This window comes from Tiliqua scincoides, chromosome 1 (genome assembly GCF_035046505.1).
Source record: "Tiliqua scincoides isolate rTilSci1 chromosome 1, rTilSci1.hap2, whole genome shotgun sequence".
Classification (NCBI taxonomy): Eukaryota; Metazoa; Chordata; class Lepidosauria; order Squamata; family Scincidae; genus Tiliqua; species Tiliqua scincoides.
The window spans coordinates 22,957,933-22,977,848 of NC_089821.1; the positions used below are offsets into that span (position 1 = coordinate 22,957,933).

The 19,916-nt window shown below is 41.9% G+C and overlaps 1 protein-coding gene across 9 annotated transcripts in view; it reads left to right on the forward strand.

The window, feature by feature from the left end:
* Positions 1-19,916, forward strand: part of CELF1 (CUGBP Elav-like family member 1) — a 62,278-nt gene that overhangs the window by 15,730 nt on the left and 26,632 nt on the right. For 5 of the 9 annotated variants that reach the window (XM_066633034.1, XM_066633036.1, XM_066633037.1 and 2 more), the window contains 4 exons: positions 9,272-9,385; positions 16,927-17,114; positions 18,719-18,801; positions 19,099-19,147. In XM_066633034.1, coding sequence (XP_066489131.1) covers positions 9,315-9,385; positions 16,927-17,114; positions 18,719-18,801; positions 19,099-19,147 — 391 coding nt within the window. In that variant the 5' untranslated portion in view covers positions 9,272-9,314. Of the gene's footprint in view, positions 1-9,271; positions 9,386-11,233; positions 11,339-16,366; positions 16,386-16,926; positions 17,115-18,718; positions 18,802-19,098; positions 19,148-19,916 lie in introns of those variants that run through there. The other 4 variants (XM_066633042.1, XM_066633041.1, XM_066633039.1 and 1 more) reach the window with 3 other exon arrangements.

Below are 19,916 nucleotides of genomic sequence, written 5' to 3' on the forward strand. Positions count from 1 at the left end.
CTTGTCTTTTAATCCACCTCTGGCCAAAGGACTAGAAGATAGCCAATGTAACACTGATATCTTAAAAGGATTCAGAGGATTTGGGATATTAGAAGTTGATTAATTTGATGTCTGTTTCTGGTAAACTGGTGGAAAACATAATTAAAGATAACATTATTAAGCACATTGAAGAAAGAGTCTTACTGAGGGAATTGGCATGGTTTCAGCAAAATCCTGCCTTGCTAATCTTCTAGAATTCTTTGAGAAATGTGAACAGTCATGTGGGCAGAGGCAGTCCAGTTGACACTTTATACTTAGATTTTCAAAAAGCTTTTGACAGAGTTGTTCACAAAAGTTCTTAAATAAATTTAGTTATGGGAAAAATGAACAGGTCCTTTTATAGTTTACTGATTAAAGAACAAAGAGCAAAGTAGGAATAAATGGATACTTTTCATATGGAGGGAAGTAATAAGTAGGGTCCCTCAAGAATCTGTATTGGAATCCACGCTTTTTAATTTGTTCATAAACATTCTAGAGCTGAGGTAGGCAGCAAGGTGGCCAAGTCTACAGATGACATACTATTCAAGGTGGTAAAAACCGCCTCCACTCCAAGTTCGCCATACGGTGTTGGCACAACACGGGAAGCAGCAGTTTATCGGTTATAAGTCTTCACTTGATTGGCGTAGATCGTGACGCCAGGGGCTCCTTCCGATGGTGGGAGAGATCATTGCATCTCATTGAGCAGCTACTGCCCACCTTAAGCTAGGCAGTCCCCAGCCAGTAAGGTGCTGCCTCGCCACAGTCCGTTAACCTCGCAGGGTGTGTGGGGTTTAGGGTGAAAACCGACAAGCGGATCGACAACTCTGCACCAGGCAACAGAAAACAGAAAACTCCTGCCCTAAAGCTGGGCACCTGGAACATTAGGACAATGACACCTGGCTTCTCTGACGACCTGCAAGAAATAGACGATGCACGCTAAACAGCTGTCATCGACGTGGATCTGAGCAGACTGCAGATGGACATTGTCGCCCTTCAAGAGATGAGGCTGCCGGATTCAGGATCTGTCAAGGAGAGAAATTTCTCATTTTTCTGGCAGGGAAAACCACCAGACGAGACCAGGGAACATGGCGTTGGCTTTGCAGTCAGAAATACCCTGCTGGAATCTATCATCCTACTTACTGGGGGAAGTGAAAGAATTTTGTCCCTGCAGCTCCAGTCATCAGCAGGGCTTGTCACTCTCATCAGTGCATATGCACCGACTCTGCTATCTCCAGCAGAAGATAAAGACAAATTCTACAATGACCTAGCCACCACTATCAAGAAGATCCCAGGAAAAGAGCCATTGTTCATCCTCCAAAGATCCTGCCAAAGATCTTCAGCAGCTCATGAATCGTTTTAGCAAGGCCTGCCAAGACTTTGGACTGACAATCAGCCTGAAGAAAACACAGGTCATGGTTCAGGATGTGGACTCTCCTCCCTGCATTACAATCTCTGCACATGAACTAGAGGTTGTCCATGACTTTGTGTACCTTGGCTCAACAATATCCGACACTCTTTCTCTCGATACCGAGCTAAACAAACGCATCGGTAAAGCAGCTACCACGTTTTCCAGACTCACAAAGAGAGACTGGTCCAAGAAGCTGACGGAACATACCAAGATCCAGGTCTACAGAGCCTGCGTCTTGAGTACACTTCTGTACTGCAGCGAGTCATGGACTCTTTGCTCACAACAGGAGAAGAAACTGAACGCTTTCCACATGCGCTGCCTCCGACGAATCCTTGGTATCACCTGGCAGGACAAAGTTCCAAATAACACAGTCCTAGAACGAGCTGGAATTCCTCGCATGTATGCACTGCTGAAACAGAGATGCCTGCGTTGGCTTGGTCATGTCGTGAGAATGGGTGATGGCTGGATCCCAAAGGATCTCCTCTATGGAGAACTCGTACAGGGAAACTGCCCTACAGGTAGACCACAGCTGTGATACAAGGATATGTGCAAGAGGGATCTGGAGGCCTTAGGAATGGATCTCAACAAGTGGGAAACCTTGGCCTCTGAGCGGCCCGCTTGGAGGCAGGCTGTGCAGCATGGCCTTTCCCAGTTTGAAGAGACACTTTGCCAACAGACTGAGGCAAAGAGGCAAAGAAGGAAGGCCTGTAGGCAGGGAGACACACCAGGGACAGACTACATTTGCTCCCAGTGTGGAAGGGATTGTCACTCCCGAATTGGCCTTTTCAACCACACTAGATGCTGTTCCAGAACCACTTTTCAGAGCGCAATACCATAGTCTTCCGAGACTGAAGGATGCCAATGATGATGGTAAAAACCAAACAGAGTGTGAAGAGCTCCAAAAGGAACTCTATAAATTGGGTGAATGAACAACCAAATGGCAGTTGCAGTTCAGTGTTAGTAAGTGTAAAGGTACTCATTGGGTCAAAAAAGTTATCAACTTCTCATATACATTGATGGGATCTGATATGTTGGTGATGAACCAGGAAAGAGATCTTGAGATTGTAGTGGACAGCTCAATGAAACATTGACCCAGTGTGCAACAGCTGTGAAGAAGGCAGATTCCATGTTAGGGTCATTAGGAGAGGGATCAAGATTGCTAGTAGAGTTTTATAAGGGCAATATATGTATAATGGTGTAGACCTATTTGGAATACTGTGTACAGTTCTGGTCAGCATTCCTCAAGAAGAGTGGATATGATAGAGTTGAAAAAGGAACAAAACAGGACAACCCAAATGATCAGAAGGTTTGAGCACTTTTCTATCAGGTAAGGTTACAGCATTGGACCTTTTTAGCTTGAAAAATGGAAATTAAGGTGGGGACATGATTAAAACTTATAAAATTATGCATGGTTTGAGTGAATAGAAAGGGTTTTCTTCCTCTTTCACAATACTAGAATCAGCAGTCATTCAGTGAAACTGGTGGGAGATTTGTTTCACATTGCACATAATTAGTCTCTGGAATTCATTGCCACAAGATGTGGTGATGGCCACTAATTTGGACAGCTGTAGAAGGGGATTGGACAAAGTCATGAAGGACAAGAGACACCATGGCTACTGGTCATGCTGGCTATGTGCTATATCCAGGTTCATTGACTCTGAATATCAGTTGCATGGAAGAAGTAGAAGGAGAGAAGTATGCCTTTCTCTCTTACTTGTGAGCTTTCAGAATTTCCTGGTGGGGACTGTGACGAAAAGAGATGCTGGATTAGATGGGGCTTTGGCTTGGTGCAACAGAACTTTTTTCTGTTCAGAGACAGAAGTCAGGAAGGAGGATCACATCAGTACAGTTATTATCTATCCAAACCTTTTGGGGGAACTGTTAACACAAACAGCTTGCCATTTGAAACTCTACCACCATGGTTGAATAGTGAGTTTGCCATCTGCTCTGGTTGCTGCACATAACAAACCAACTATCTCATGTTGACAGACATCTTTCTAGGCTGCCAAGGGGCCAGGCCCATGCATCCATTTTAAGCCTTTTATCAATTAACAAGCCGCGTAGCTGCAGTAGGTTAAAGACTGTCTGGAGTAGCTTGAGAGTGTTTTAAGTTAAAGTTAAGTTTTAACTTAAGTTAAGTTAATGTTTTAAGTTAAAGCAGTCTACTACAGAGAGCAAGTATCGGGAAAGTGTCTTCAGCTGCTTTATTAGAGGGAAAGTCAACGAACTATTCCTAAAGGGTTCTCTGAGGTCTTGTTTGTATGTTAAAGCTTGAAGTGCCCTATAACATGCAAAGTAGGACTTGCTTATCTTATGGATCTCACTACTAATGCAATTCCACATTTCACATCTTAACAGAAGAAACAGGAATCCTGAGTTTGGAATCTTGTGTATTCAACTCCAGCGGGTAACTTACACTCCTCAAAAAAAGAATGTACTCTGTGATGGGGAGTAAGGCATGTAGATAATGCCAACAAACTTTTCAAACAATCACCTCTCAAATACGGTAGCCTTACTCTCTAGTGTGGCACTTAATCCTTTGTCTTGAGGTTGAATTTTGGTTACCCCTTTCAAATTAATTCAAAATACTGCCACTTAGATTCTGGAAAACTACATCTCCTGTCCCACTGAAATCTTAAATATTCTTGTACAGTCCATCAACCAGTTGAGAAGAGGTTATAAAGGCATTTACCTTCTTGAAAACTCACTTCTAGTTCTCTGTGCTTGCTTCTTTACATTTTAATACCTCTAAGCATGGCAACTTCTGAAAGGAAAAGATAATGTGAGCACAGTTCTTACCTAGAATCTATTGTTAGGGCAGTAAATACATTCCATCATACTGCAGAATACTTGAGAATTTGCTGCCATGAAAAATAGTGATGTTCATAGATTTAGATAACTTTAAAAGGTCATTTTATAAATACATTGAATAGGTATTAGCAATGATAGCTAAATGAAACCTCCAGGTTTAGAGGTTGTATTCTTCCTAATATCCAGGGTGGAGGGACAAATATCAGGCAAGTGCCATTGCTTTCATGCTCTTCTGTGGGCATCCGAGAAGTATCTGATTGGATGCTACTGGAATAGATGGGTATTTGGCTGCTGTTCTGTAGCTATTACTTGGGTGCCTTGGCTTTAAACCAAAGTTAATGTTTATCTATTTGGCAGTCTGAGGAATCCTCTTTCTAAGTAGAGCTTGAATAGCTGGGGAAACTGTCTTGTACTTATGTGTTAGCATGGAAGAAAGAACCATGAAGGAAAAAGATCAGGGAGTCAAAACAATATAAGAGGCTAACAAGGAAGCAAGTAAATTTGAATTCAGTAGGGATCGGTGCATTGACAGGCATGAGAACGCAAGAACAGCCCCACTGGATCAGGCCATAGGCCCATTTAGTCCAACTTCCTGTATCTCACAGCAGCCCACCAAATGCCCCAGGGAGCACACCAGATAATAAGAGACCTGCATCCTGGTGCCCTCCCTTGCATCTGACATAGCCCATTTCAAAATCAGGAGGTTGCCCATACGCATCATGGCTTGTAACCCATAATGGATTTTTCCTCCAGAAACTTATCCAATGCCCTTTTAAAGGCATCCAGGCCAGATGCCGTCACCACATCCTGTGGCAAGGAGTTCCACAGACCAACCGCACGCTGAGTAAAGAAATATTTTCTTTTGTCTAACCTAACTCTTCCAACACTCAATTTTAATGGATGTCCCCTGGTTCTGGTGTTGTGTGAGAGTATAAAGAGCATCTCTCTATCCACTTTATCCTTCCCATGCATAATTTTGTATGTCTCAAATCATGTCCCCCCCTCATCCATCTTTTTTCTAAGCTTAAGAGGCCCCAAAGCCATAGCCTTTCCTCAAAAGGAAGGTGCCCCAGCCCAGTAATCATTTCTTTTGCACCTTTTCCATTTTCACTGTGCCCTTTTTGAGATGTAGTGACCAGAACTGGACACAATATTCCAGGTGTGGGCTTACCATCGATTTGTACAATGGCATAATATTATGAGAATTGATTCCAAGGATAGTCTAGAACAGGGGCTTCCAAACTTTTCTGTAGTAGGACCACATTGTATATTTTACACGTTTGTGGGTTGAAAAAAATCAGTTTTATATAGGGCAGGGGCAAGCTACGTTATGTTACACTGTCTCTGTTCAATCTGTTGAGGAAACCCAGATTGTTATGGTTTCTTTACATGTGCAAAAATGATACATAAGAACATAAGGACAGCCCCACTGGATCAGGCCATAGGCCCATCTAGTCCAGCTTCCTGTATCTCACAGCGGCCCACCAAATAATTTCTTCACTGTGATCGTTTTACAGCATTGTTGAAAAGTCAACATACAGAAACCCAATTTGTTTTATTGGCAGGGGTGAGGTTAACATTAAATAATTATGGTTTGAGGATCATACAGCATATGGCCCAGGTGACTGAAAGTGAGTTCGGCAGGCTAACACCACTGTGGCCATATGGAAAAGAGTGTGGGAAACAAAACTGCACATGTTAACTGTCCGAATGTGTGGTTAGGAAAAAATTATTTTAAGTTGCTGAGGACTGGATAAAATCTTGTGCCCCTGGGCCGCAGATTAGAGATCCCTGGTCTAGAGTTCATAGCCTTAAAGAGAAAACATTTGAAGTGTTAAAGTTTGAACTTGGTGGAAAAAATGCTCTAATGAAGGGGTTTAAAATTGTGTCTACTTTTTTGTCCTTGTATACAGTTTAGATTCTGCTAAATTAAAGCCACTATATCTTTCAGAGGAACAGTTAAGTTGGGGATGGATGTAAACCACCTGCCAGCCAGCATTTCCAGTGAAATATTCTGCACCTTATTTAGACATCCTAAAAGTATGTGCTGGCTTTCTTCGTATTGAGAATACACAGAAAGGGACAGTTCCGTCTGGATAATGGAAAAAGACATTGAGGATCTCAGTAGTAAATGCAGAGAGGTTAACTTCCGTAGACTTATCTAGCAGTGTTTTTAGAACTATTCTACTTATGTTGGGGTAGTAAAACTGGAGTCCAGAGTAGAGCTAAACAAAGGTGGAAAAAATCCGCTTTGCAAAAGGGGGAAGAGTTTAACCATAATATCAGAATGTAAGAACATTATTTGATTTTTATCCCACTTTTCTCCTGAAAGCGCTCAAAGTGCTTTACAACAATATTGAAAATATATTTAAAATCAAACTATAAACGTCAGTAAATATTAAAAACAGAAGCATTACAAATGGAAAACATTAACCACAGCCAGCAGAAGCACTTAAAATAACATAATAAAAGCACCAATAAACCCAAAGGTGTCAGGCAGCAAGGCTAAATCACAACCTCTTCATAAATGACCTAGATACAGGGTTGAGCAGTGAGGTGGCAAAGTTTGCAGACAACACCAAACTTTTCTGAGTGGTGAGGACCAGACATGATTGTAAGGAGCTCCAGGAGGATCTCTCCAAACTGGCAGAATGGGCAGCAAAATGGCAGATGCCTTGCAATGTAAGTAAGTGTAAAGTCATGCACATTGGGGCAAAAAATCAAAACTTCACATATAGGCTGAGGGGTGCTGAGCTGAGCAACAGATCTAGAGAGAGATCTGGTGGTGGTGGACAGGTCAATGAACGTGTCGACCCAATGTGCGGTGGCGGTAAAGCAGGCCAATTCTATGCTTGGGATCATTAGAAAAGGTATTGAGAACAAAATGGCTAATATTATAATGCCACTGTACAAATTGATAAGGCCACACATGGAGTATTGTGTCTAGTTCTGGTCGCCACATCTCAAAAAGAACATAGTGGAAATGGAAAAGGTGCAAAAGAGAGTGACTGAGATGATTACTGGGCTGGGGCACCTTCCTTATGAGGAAAGGCTACGGCGTTTGGGCCTCCTCAGCCTAGAAAAGTGATGCCTGAGGGGGGACATGATTGAGACGTACAAAATTATGCATGGGAAGGATAAAGTGAATAGAGAGATGCTCTTTACACTCTCACATAACACCAGAACCAGGGGACATCCACTAAAATTGAGTGTTGGGAGGGTTATGACAGACAAAAGACAATATTTCTTTACTCGGCCTGTGGTCAGTCTGTGGAATTCCTTGCCGCAGGATGTGGTGACGGCATCTGGCCTGGATGCCTTTAAAAGGGAATTGGACAAGTTTCTGGAGGAAAATTCCATTATGGATTACAAGCCATGATGTGTATGTGCAACCTCCTGATTTTAGAAATGGGCTATGTCAGAATGCCAGATGCAAGGGAGGGCACCAGGATGAGGTCTCTTGTTATCTGGTGTGCTCCCTGGGGCAATAGGTGGGGCCGCTGTGAGATACAGGAAGCTGGACTAGATGGGCCTATGGCCTGATCCAGTGGGCTGCTGTTATGTTCTTATGTTCTCAAATACTGTAGCCCCAATCCATGCAAGGTCAAAACTGTAATCTGGAATTGGGCCTAGAAACGAGCCAATAGTGCAGCTGCTGAAGCAGCATCCCAGCAGAATCAAACCACCAATCTCCAGCAGTCACTGCATTCTGCATTAATTGCAGCTTCCAAATTGTTCTTAGGGTGCATCCCCATGTAAAATGCATTCCAGTAGCTGAATCTTGATGGCATGGACCACTGTGGCCTTACTGGTGCAGGTACGCCACAGGTGGTTTACCAGCTGAGTTTGGGCAATGGCCTCCCCGCCACAGCTGACACAAGCATCTAGGAGCAGCTGTGAGTCCGGGAGACCTGCAGGATAAGGCTGGAGGCTTGCTCTTTCAGATGGGGTGTGACCCCCCCCCCAGAGTAGCATGACAGTCCAGTACCTACATCATTGGTTTCTGAACCAGGAGAACTTCTGCCTTGTCCAGATTTAATTTCAGTTTATTAATCTTCGTCCAGATCCCAGCTGCCTCTCAACAGTCACCCTGGTATCTGGTGGAAAGGAGAGATAGTGCGGAGCGTCATCAGTATACTGGGCATCCCACTCCAAATCCCCAAACAACTTGACTTCATGTAGTTGTTGAATAACATGGGGGATGAAATTGAACCTTGTGGCACCCCACCTTCCAAGAACTCAGATGTGTACCCCAGAAATCCAGTAATTTTAGAATAAGCTGTGTATCTAGTCAATGGCGTTGTTGAAGATTTGTTCCCATTTTGTAACATATTGAGATGTGGGTTTGTTAGGCTAGTTTCTTTCAAAAGGGAATTTAGGTACCTTATCCGTTTGGGTAACTGTTCTTTGGATATGAATTTCCACATGCAATGCTGAAGGCTCAAGTAAAACCTGGTTCTGTCAAGGGACGAAAAGTCTTGTCCACAAGCAAAAAGCAAACTTGTTAAACCTTGCTGCATATACTTCAAACCAGAGTTTAATCAACTTGCTCCATTCCAAAAAGCAGAATTAGCTTGCCACAGAACAGAAAGTTGGTATAATGTCTTGGTTCAAAAAAATTCTAGCTGAAGGAATATTCTGAGACCTCATGCTGAGATTTTTGTGAAGAGAGCTTGGTTGGGAGCTATGAATTTAGTTTGTGTTCCTTCTGCTCTGTCGCACACAACTATCTTCATGGATCTGACACTCTGTTTATCTGACAGTGCACTCAGTACTGCTTCGCCAGGGAAAATTGCACAAAACAAGCCCAGTGCATCAGCATTTTCATTGTGTACTGAGCTGAGTCTCTCTTCACATGGTCACATCCCCTTTTTAATCCTGGTCCCCATGTTCCTTTCCCAGTCCAGCCTGTTTTTGTGGTGTCTCTTGCTGGTCTCACCAAGCATATGTTCTTGTGGTTTTGAGTGTTTTTTGTGTGGATCAGTGTGTTAAGATCTGCAGAACTTAAGTGGTGGTGTTCAATTGGTTCGACAGGACAGTGATCTAGCATTAGTGGTTTGTGGTAAGCAGAGAAGTGATGGCTGCTTTTAAATTGGATTTCCTCCCCGAAATGATGGTGGATCATTGCTCCCTGAATGCCAGCCCTATGTAAGTATCTTGTTTTCATAGCTCATCTACATTGATGCAGATTGCGTTCTTTTGAAGGTGATTTGTGGGGAGGTGGGGGCTTGCTTAAAATTCTATAGTTAAGGAAGAAAGCAAAATGGGAAGTAAGATCTCACCAATAGTTTTAAAACAGAGCCTGATTGATCTGTGCAGTTGGTATGCTGTGGGTAAGAACTCTGTTGGGCATAGTAGCCAAAGAGTTTTGTGTAAAGTGTGGAATTATGTTCCTCAGTGGGCTGATTTTAAGTAGCATATCTTGATTTAAATTTAGATTAACTTTAGTACCTCTTTGTAATAGATTCTTTTTAAAAAGAGAAAATCACTTGATTCAGACAGCCACTGAGATACTGCTAAGTAAAAATTCTGCTGTCTCTGGCACATTTTTGCAATATAACAGGGAGTACTCTATACTTGTGCAAATTGTTTGTACAGTTTTAAGCTTTATTGAAAACTGCTGTTTTTTAACATGGTAGAAATGCTCTTTTACATACCAAATTAACTTTGTGTTCTTAGTGTGTAAAAGATACCTTTATGTAGCTTAAATGCAACCATCAAGTTTTTTTGAACAAAATTAAAATGTTAATGATACATATGACCATCAAAGCATCTTTCCATATACATAGTTTATTGCTACAGTATGACTTCACTGAATGAACTTATTTCAGGTAAGTGTGGGAAATGGATTGAATACAAATAATAGAAAATGGCCGGAGTGTACATTACTGTTCGTTGACCAGAGTGTTTAGTACCAGGTTACTAAACACATTGACTGTGATTCTGTAACCCAACAAACTGTGACCACAACTGGTACCATTTTCAGTTTTAGAGGACAGAAATTTTCATCCAGAACCCTTTCCAGAACCAGTGATCAGTGTCAACTGCTCTTTCAGCATATGCTCACTGTACAGCTATCACTATATGAAAGTAAGGTCATTCTTAGAATTGAATGTACTGTGTATTACTTAATTCTACATATAAAGAGGAGAGACTAGTCATTTACCTTTGACTGATTTTTCATTGTCAGATTAATTCAGAGGAACAAAGCATCTTGCTGTTGAAAAATTCAGGGTACCCTTACAGTGAAATAATATGAATTTAGCAAAACATACTTTTGGTAAACATCAGGGAGCTATAAAATTCAATATTGAAAGAACAAAAATAGGTTGCCAACTTCAAAATCCTATTCAAGTATCCTGATTTCCTGAAAATCAGTTAAGGTGTATAGGTAAGTGTTTCCATGGAGAATAAGTTTCGCATCCTTAGAGAAGCTGCAAAAATGGATCTATTTCAGTTCTAATCTCCTTAAAAGTTAATATTTGAAACTCATCTTAAAAGGGTGCATAGTGGCAGTATATGACATAAAGCACTTTGCCAAACTTTTAAATCAGCTAGTAATTTCTGTTTCCAGCTCCTGAGCTTTGCAGACTTTCTTTCATTTAGAGTCAATGTGAGAATAGATTTAATTTTGAAAAACTGATTGATTTCAAAGGTCATTTATTCAGAATTTTGCATATTTGATTACTTTGAGATGACAACTAAAAGACTGAATACATTAAAATATAGTTAAATCTTATTTAGTTTAGAAATCTTTTATGTTTTGATCTTCTGTATCTCTTGCTTTTGGGTGGCCTGTTCCTTTAGATATGAAACAGTAGTTTTATGTTTGAGGTCACATAGGTTCATTTGAGAACCATGGCACTCAGAGTATCTAATGAAAATGGAATGAGTTGGAGACTCCCTGGAAACGGGATGAATATCTGTTGTACTTGCAAGCAGAATTTTAATGTGTTCGTTTAATCTCTTTAAGAATATTTTTCTGGCTGTAACATATGAAATATGTTGGTCCCTTGAGGAGGTACCCTTTGCCTTTCATTCGAGATAAATGCAGCAAATGAATACTATACTTACATCTGTACATGGCTGCTGTGTAAACAGGTATGCAAAAGTTACTAGCCAACCTAAAAAGGTTAAACTGTCCAGTCTGCCTTAGAATAACTTGTGTTAATAGCAAAGTAAAAGAGAAAAACAGATTCCTTCACTTTAGAAGACCTTAATGCCTAATTGCTTGGAGGCTAGTCTTCCCTTAAATGTTCCTTTTCACTCAAAACTTCTAAAATATTTATGGGTCTGTGAATAAATGGGCAAGCTGTCCCTTGAAACCAGCAACATGACAAAAGATACAACTAACATGAACCATTGAAGTTATACATTTTCTATAGCAGAGCATGACACATTGTTTTCTGCTGGGAAAGGGTTCTCCAGTAACTTCTTACCTCTACTTCTGTTTCTAAATTGGAATTGCAGGTAGCTTCACTGTAGAGGCCACTGTTATAGCTACATAACTTTCCAAGCAATCTTTGCAATATTGATTCTGTATAGCAGCTATTTTCAACCACTGTGCCGTGGCACATTGGTGTGCCACAAATGGTCTCCAGGTGTGCTGCAGGAGTTTGGGGAAAGATGATTTATTGGTCGGGCCTATGGGGGTGTGAGCCCCCCACCAGCAGCATGGTGGTGCTGTCAAAAAACTGGTGGTGTGCCTTGACAATTTTAGCACCTTGTCAGTGTACCATGAGATGAAAACGGTTGAAAATTACTGCTTTATAGTGTTTGACACACAGGTGGCATGTTGTTTTGCTCCACCCGAACTTTGCTCTCCAGGTTTCTCCTGGAGGCTGGAACGTGCAGGTTGTTGGAAACCACATAGTGTTGTGGCCTGAAGCAAAAGTATTGGCAGACCTTAAATCTTTTGATGGTAATTAAGACCTCAGATTGCACTAGTTCATTCTGGAAACATCATCTGGTTGGGTGCAATCAGTGCATTGGTACGGATGCTGTGAAATGGGAGACCTTGGATTCTTGCATGATCTTTACTTACAAACTGTGTTTCTGTATTCTGAACAGTGTCTTGCTTCTGCCTGAACTTCCAGCAAATGTCTGTCAGTTTACTGTATCCATTTAGTTCTTAAGTCTAGGCTAAACCAAGTTGCCTTCTGAAATGTTACTATTTATTCCAAACTTCACCTATTCAATCATAAAGAATATGTATAAATACATTGTGCCATTTTTGATCAGTTTGTGAGGTAGATGTTTAAACTGATTGCAGTTTAAATTGCAACATGTTTTGGGGGACCTGCAAAGACTCAGGGTGATGGCAAATAATTAAGAAATTCTCTTTCCACTTTGTGCAGGCTGCTGAGCTTCTGGGTCTAGATGAGTGGCTTAAATAGTGTAGCACCTTAGTACGAGCCCTGCAATGCTAATACATAAGCCCTGCAATGCTAAGGTTTGGAACTAGGTGATAATCTTGCCTAAACTAGAGTAGGTATTTGTATTGGTGGGAATTGGGAGGTATGTATGCAATCTCCCAATCCTATTTTAATCCCCCTTTCCAAGACACTTAAGTGATATGGAGCTCTGTTCCCTTGGCAACTGAGAGTTCCTGGGGAAGGATATTAATAATGATTGAAGGAATAACTGTTTCTCTGATTCTGTTTAAGTCTTACCTCTGAGGACAAGTTTAACATCTTTCTTATCTAAGATACTAACTTATCTGGAGGAGAAAATTGTGACACATATAGTCATTTAAACTGATCCCTGGGGGAAGGCCTATAGGAGCGAAGGGGCATCCAGTTCAGGACTCCTCATCACTATGGGACGAGGATGGGGAGGTTAGAGAACAGCAAGGCAAAGACAGAGTAGGAGAAGAAATTGGGAATGGTAGCGTGATGGGATGCGATAGATGGTGTGGCACAATGAGAGGATTCAGGGATAAAGGAGTTAATAAGCAGCCCATCCTGGGGCATTCCAAGTGCAAATGCCCGAAGTCTCCGAGCAAAGATGAGAGAACTGGAATGTCTGGTGACAAGGGAAAACATTGACATAGTGGGCATAATGGGAACCTGGTGGAATGAGGAGAATCAGTGGGATACCGCAATCCCAGTCTATAAACTCTACAGGAGGGACAGGGAGGGGCGTGTTGGAGGTGGGGTGGCTGTTTATGTTAAGGATGGGATAGAATCCAGCAAAGTAGAGATTGAAGGTGGGTCCAACTCCGTAGAATCTCTATGGGTTAAATTACCAGGCCTGAGGAGTGATTTAATACTGGGGGCGTACTATCGTCCTCCAGACCAGAAACCAGAAGGGTACCTTGAAATGAGGAAACAGATCAGGGAGGTGACAAGGAGGGACAGGGTTGTAATCATGGGGGACTTCAATTATCCTCATATTGACTGGGTCAATTTGTGTTCTGGTCACGAAAAGGAGACCGGATTCCTTGTCATGCTAAATGACTGTGCCTTAGAGCAGCTAGTCATGGAGCCCACCAGATGACAGGTGACTCTGGATTTAATATAGTGTGGTACTCAGGACCTGGTTAGAGATGTCAATGTTAATGAGCCATTGGGGAACAGTTATCATGCTGAGATCCATTTTGACATGCACGTGACAGGAAGAATACCAGGCAAATCTCTCACAAAAACCCTTGACTTCCGACGAGCGGATTTCCCTCAAATGAGGAAGCTGGTTAGAAGGAGGTTGAAAGGGAAGGTAAAAAGAGTCCAATCTCTCCAGAGTGCATGGAGGTTGCTCAAATTAACAGTAATAGAGGCCCAGCGGAAGTGTATACCACAAAGGAAGAAGGGCTCGACTAAGTCGAGGAGGGTGCCCACATGGCTAACCAGCCAAGTTAGAGAGGCCGTAAAGGGCAAGGAAGCTTCCTTCCGTAAATGGAAGTCTTGCCCTAACGAAGAGAATAAAAAGGAACATAAACTGTGGCAAAAGAAATGTAAGAAGGTGATACGGGAGGCCAAGCGAGACTATGAGGAACGCATGGCCAGCAACATTAAGGGGAATAATAAAAGCTTCTTCAAATATGTTGGAAGCAGGAAACCCGCCAGAGAAGCGGTTGGCCCTCTGGATGGTGAAGGAGGGAAAGGGGAGATAAAAGGAGACTTAGAGATGGCAGAGAAATTAAATGAGTTCTTTGTATCTGTCTTCAGGGCAGAAGACCTTGGGCAAATACCACTGCCCAAACGGTCCTTCCTGACCAAGTCAGATAGAGGTTGAAAGAGAAGATGTTTCAGACCTCATTGATAAAGATCAATAAGTCACCGGGCCCTGTGGCATCCAACCAAGAGTTATTAAGGAATTGAAGAATGAAGTTGCTGATCTCTTGACTAAAATATGCAGCTTGTCACTCAAAATGGCCATGGTGCCAGAGGACTGGAGAATAGCAAATGTCATACCAATCTTCAAAAAGGGAAAGAGGGGGGACCCGGGAAACTATAGGCCGGTCAGCCTAACATCTAGACTGGGTAAGATGGTGGAATGCCTCATCAAAGATAGGATCTCAAAACACATAGACGAACAAGTCTTGCTGAGGTAGGAGGAGAACCCGTGGACATTATATATCTGGACTTTCAGAAGGTGTTCGACATGGTCCATCACCAAAGGCTACTGAAAAAACTCCACAGTCAGGGCATTAGAGGGCAGATCCTCTTCTGGATTGAGACCTGGTTGAAGACCAGGAAACAGGGAGCAGGTATCAATGAGCAATTTTCACAATGGAGAGAGGTGAAAAGCAGTGTACCCCAAGGATCTCTCCTGGGACCGGTGCTCTTCAACCTCTTCATAAATGACCTAGAGACAGGGTTGAGCAGTGAGGTGGCAAAGTTTGCAGACGACACGAAACTTTTCTGAGTGGTGAAGACCAGAAGTGATTTTGAGGAGCTCCAAAAGGATCTCTCCAAACTGGCAGAATGGGCAGCAAAATGGCAGGTGCCTTTCAATGTCAGTAAGTGTGAAGTCATACACATTGGGGCAAAAAATCAAAACTTCACATATAGGCTGAAGGGTTCTGAGCTGTCTGTGACAGATCTGGAGAGAGATCTTGGGGTGGTGGTGGTCAGGTCGATGAAAGTGTCGACCCAATGTGCGGCAGCAGTAAAGAAGGCCAATTCTATGCTTGGGATCATTAGAAAAGGTATTGAGAACAAAACTGCTAATATTATAATGCCATTGTACAAATCTATGGTAAGGCCACACCTGGAATATTGTGTCCTGGTCGCCGCATCTCAAAAAGGATATAGTGGAAATGGAAAAGGTGCAAAAGAGGGCAACTAAGACGATTGCTGGGCTGGAGCACCTTCCTTATGAGGAAAGGCTATGGCGTTTGGGCCTCTTCAGCATAGAAAAGAGACGCCTGAGGGGGGACATGATTGAGACATACAACATTATGCATGGGAAGGATAAAGTGAATAGAGAGATGCTCTTTACACTCTCACATAACACCAGAACCAGGGGACATCCACTAAAATTGAGTGTTGGGAGGGTTAGGACAGACAAAAGAAAATATTTCTTTACTCAGTGTGTGGTTGGTCTGTGGAACTCCTTGCCGCAGGATGTGGTGACGGCATCTGGCCTGGAAGCCTTTAAAAGGGGATTGGACAAGTTTCTGGAGGAAAATTCCATTATGGGTTACAAGCCATGATGTGTATGTGCAACCTCCTGATTTTAGAAATGGGCTATGTCAGAATGCCAGATGCAAGGGAGGGCACCAGGATGCAGGTCTCTTGTTATCTGGTGCGCTCCCTGGGGCATTTGGTGGGGCCGCTGTGAGATACAGGAAGCTGGACTTGATGGGCCTATGGCCTGATCCAGTGGGGCTGTTCTTATGTCCTTATCAGATACAAGGTTCTCCCATTCTTCCCCCTTACACACACACATTCAGTGGACAGAATCAGTTGGGTCCTAATTAGGGTTTGCTTGGTACCTCTGCTCGCACAAAGGGTATATGTCAGAATTTGCACTGACTCCTCCCTCTGCTGGCAACCCCCCCTACACTATATACAACTCTGTTTCTGGGTGTCTTCAGATCTGCAGGATCAGCTTTTTGGAGGAACTGGGGATTGCAGTATGGAGGGGGAAGGGAAGACCAATTCTGCAAGAGGCAGCCCACTTATGGTTCTATGGATCCAAGTCAGTATGTTCTAATTTCTTTCTTTCCTGTTCCCAAGGTTTAATCAAACGTACACACAAATGTGTACTTTTGACATTTAATTATTTACTGTATATGCAAAGAATGCAGGGAGATGTATGAAATCATCCAGAGCTATAGGAGGCTTTAGTTCTTGACTTCCACAGCAGTTTGTAGCCCATTCACACTCTCCCAGATTATTTACAGAAAAAGCACATCTATGGGCTTACAATAGAAGCTTTTCTACTTTCTTATAAGTAGCACATAAGGGTTCACAATTGAGTTACAATGTGCAGTGGGGACCAATGACTAAAGCCCCCCCCCCAATTGTAATTTTGGTCCCTTTGACATGGCCCTTCTCTATTTGTTTATATAATAATTAATGGATGTACACAAACATGCACATGTACACGCCTGATTAGTTAAGTAAACTGGTTTTATAACAACTTTTGGAATGTTAGCACCTTTTTAATATGTCTAAGGTAATGTTAACAGGGATATGACCAGTGAGAATATTTTTTCTGATGTTTCTCATTGCCTTATGCAGCTCAAAGAAAATGAATGGCACACTGGATCATCCTGACCAACCAGACATAGATGCCATCAAGATGTTTGTGGGTCAAGTCCCACGGAGTTGGTCTGAGAAAGACCTGCGGGAACTATTTGAACAGTATGGTGCCGTCTATGAAATTAATGTCCTGCGAGACAGGAGCCAAAATCCTCCTCAGAGCAAAGGTGAGTTTTCTCCTTCACTCAGTAGACTTGCATTCAGGATGAATCTGATTCTATAGTGTACCTGCACACAGAGGTCTGCTTTAGTTCTGGTGCCATGGTCTGCATTACATGAGACACATTGACTTCTCTCCATATTTCTTTATTTGAAATGTTAAGGATATGCACATTGTTCAAAACATTAAGCTAAGAGATTAGGTGACTTCTAGGAATATTCCTTACATGCAAACTGAACCCAGGTTTGACTCCAAATGTACATGCAATAGGAAGCTTGGGCCAGGCCTGTCTCTTAATTGTACCTGTGTTTCCAAGCACATTTGTCTAGTATGCATCTTTAGGTGTTTGCCTAAAATCATTATGTGCAAAGTCACCCTTGTTTTGGAATAACTTGGATAATGTGGCACTATTTTGGTGTGTGGGATAAGATTCAGAAAAAAACTATCCTCTTAAAATTTAGCACAGGGCTTTGATGTCTTTTGACCAGCTTGATCCAGTCATGGATCTCTGCATGAGACAAGGCTGAAAGTGCTACAAACAAGATTCTTATCACTGAATCCTGAATCTTGCCTCTGCCATGATTTCACTAAGTGGCTTGTTTAAAGCCACTTAGCAATATGGGGATAATACCTTCCAGGATTGTTGTAAAGGTGACATGACAACAAAATGCATATGAAGTACATTCACACTCAGAAAGCACCATATAAATATTAAATATTGTTGTTATTAAGGCTCTTGGGGAATGTATAAGTTCCTGATCTTTCATCCATGCTAATTTATGATCACCAATTGAACTGGGAGACATAACACTGTAGGAAAAAGCTTACTAAAGCAGTTCAATGGATGCTTTATGAGGTCTGTGAGCAAGTTGTTTGCAACAACAGAATAATGTTTATTGATTACATTTTGCATTCAAGAATCTAAGGTGTGACTTATACGTGCAGTAGAATGAGGCAGTGATTTTTTCAAATAGTAGGATGAGCTAGATCACTTCAGGCTGCAGATGCCAGATAAGGTTGTGTGAATGCAGGCGTGCATGCACCACTGTTGAATGTTCTCCCACGTAAAAGCTCCCTGCAAGCTTGGAAAACAAAAAAAAATCCTGTTGGAAACAGAGATTCTAGCCCAGCTCTCTGCCTTCAAAGCTAGTTTCTTCTCAGGGAAGCATTCATAAATATGAATACGTATCCACTTGCAACTTATAGTGGTGCAGTTCATTCTACCATTTGAAGAAACATTCTGCTATGTATGTGGACCAAATTTAACTATTAGATGCGTTCATTTCAGAAGAGGACAATCTCTGAAGCATTTAGGTATTGGCTTGGGTACTTTATATTCCACAGTGCAGTGGTTAGAGTGTTGGACTACAACCAGTGAGACCCAGATTCAAATTTTTACTTAGCCATAAGTTTACAGTAGGATTATTGTGGAAGTAAAACATTTATTTTTTTAAGTATCTTATTCTTAAAAGATTCAGAATTCAGTTAGTGACATGTTTCAATCTAATGCACTTCCAGCTGTGAAATAATTTGCATTGAAGAGGCAGTTCATTATATGGTATGACCATAATTTTTAAGCCCTTGGTTTACAACTTTTTTTTTGCATTATAGGGTGCTGTTTTGTTACATTTTATACCCGTAAAGCTGCACTAGAAGCACAAAATGCTCTTCATAACATGAAGATTCTCCCAGGGGTAAGAAATGTACATTATCTCTTTAAGCTATTCTGTCTTTCAGTTTGTCCAAACTCAGTGCATGCAAACTCAAGATGCCAAATTTTCTGGAGCAGTCTGAATTCTTTGCTTCTGCTGTCATAAGCTCATGCTTCTTTTTCCTCTCAATTGGTATCTTTAAAAAACTTGAATTGTAAGTTGTCTGACAGCAATGGCTCTTAAACTGAATGCAGGGTATTTCTCCCAAAGAGTGTCTAGAGATCATTTCCTTGAAATGGAATTTGTTTCTGAAGTTCTAATTATTTTGCTCTGGTACAGATGCACCATCCTATCCAGATGAAGCCAGCAGACAGCGAAAAGAATAATGGTAAGGATGTATAAAAAAGGCATTTATTGACCAAGAACAGTCTGTAACTTGGAAGTCCCCTCATCCTGGCTTAAGAAATAGTAATCTGTTTGCTAACGTCAAGCATATGAACACACTGGAAGAATTCCGTACTGTTCTTGACTGATGGAATAGCACTGCTGCTTTGCACTTTATAGGTAGGGGGCCCATACCCTGGCCTGGGGCCTTTTGCAGCCCTCAGAGACCCCCAATCTGGCCCATGGGAAGCCTTCACTCTCCAATGAGCCTCTGGCCTGCTGGAGACTTGCTGGAGCCCCTGCTGCCCTGATGCAACTGCTCTCAGTGCAGGAGCCAGCTGTTCTAACTCTTGCACAAGCTGCAGGCCAAGGGCTCCCTCCACTGTTTGTTGTTTCACGTCTAGGAAGCAGCAGCAAAGGAAAGGCTGGCCTTGCTTTGTGCAAGGCTTTTATAGGCCTTGAGCTATTGCAAGACCTTCATTCATTCATATAAGTTCCATCTCTAATATACTCATTTATGTAAATTTATTCAAATTTTAAATGCAAATTAATTCTTTTTTCCCAGTCCCCTTCATCAGAGAGATGATGTGTCCCTCCTGCCAAAAAGTTTGGACACCCCTGTTATAGGTAGAAGAGATTGCCAAAGAGGAAGGGAAATGGGAAAAAGAGAAAAGTCTAGGGCCCTCTAGAAAACATATTTCTAAAGCAGTGATGTGGAATGAAAAATTTTCTACTCCTATATTTTTATCAGAAAAGTTTCAATTTCTAAAAGT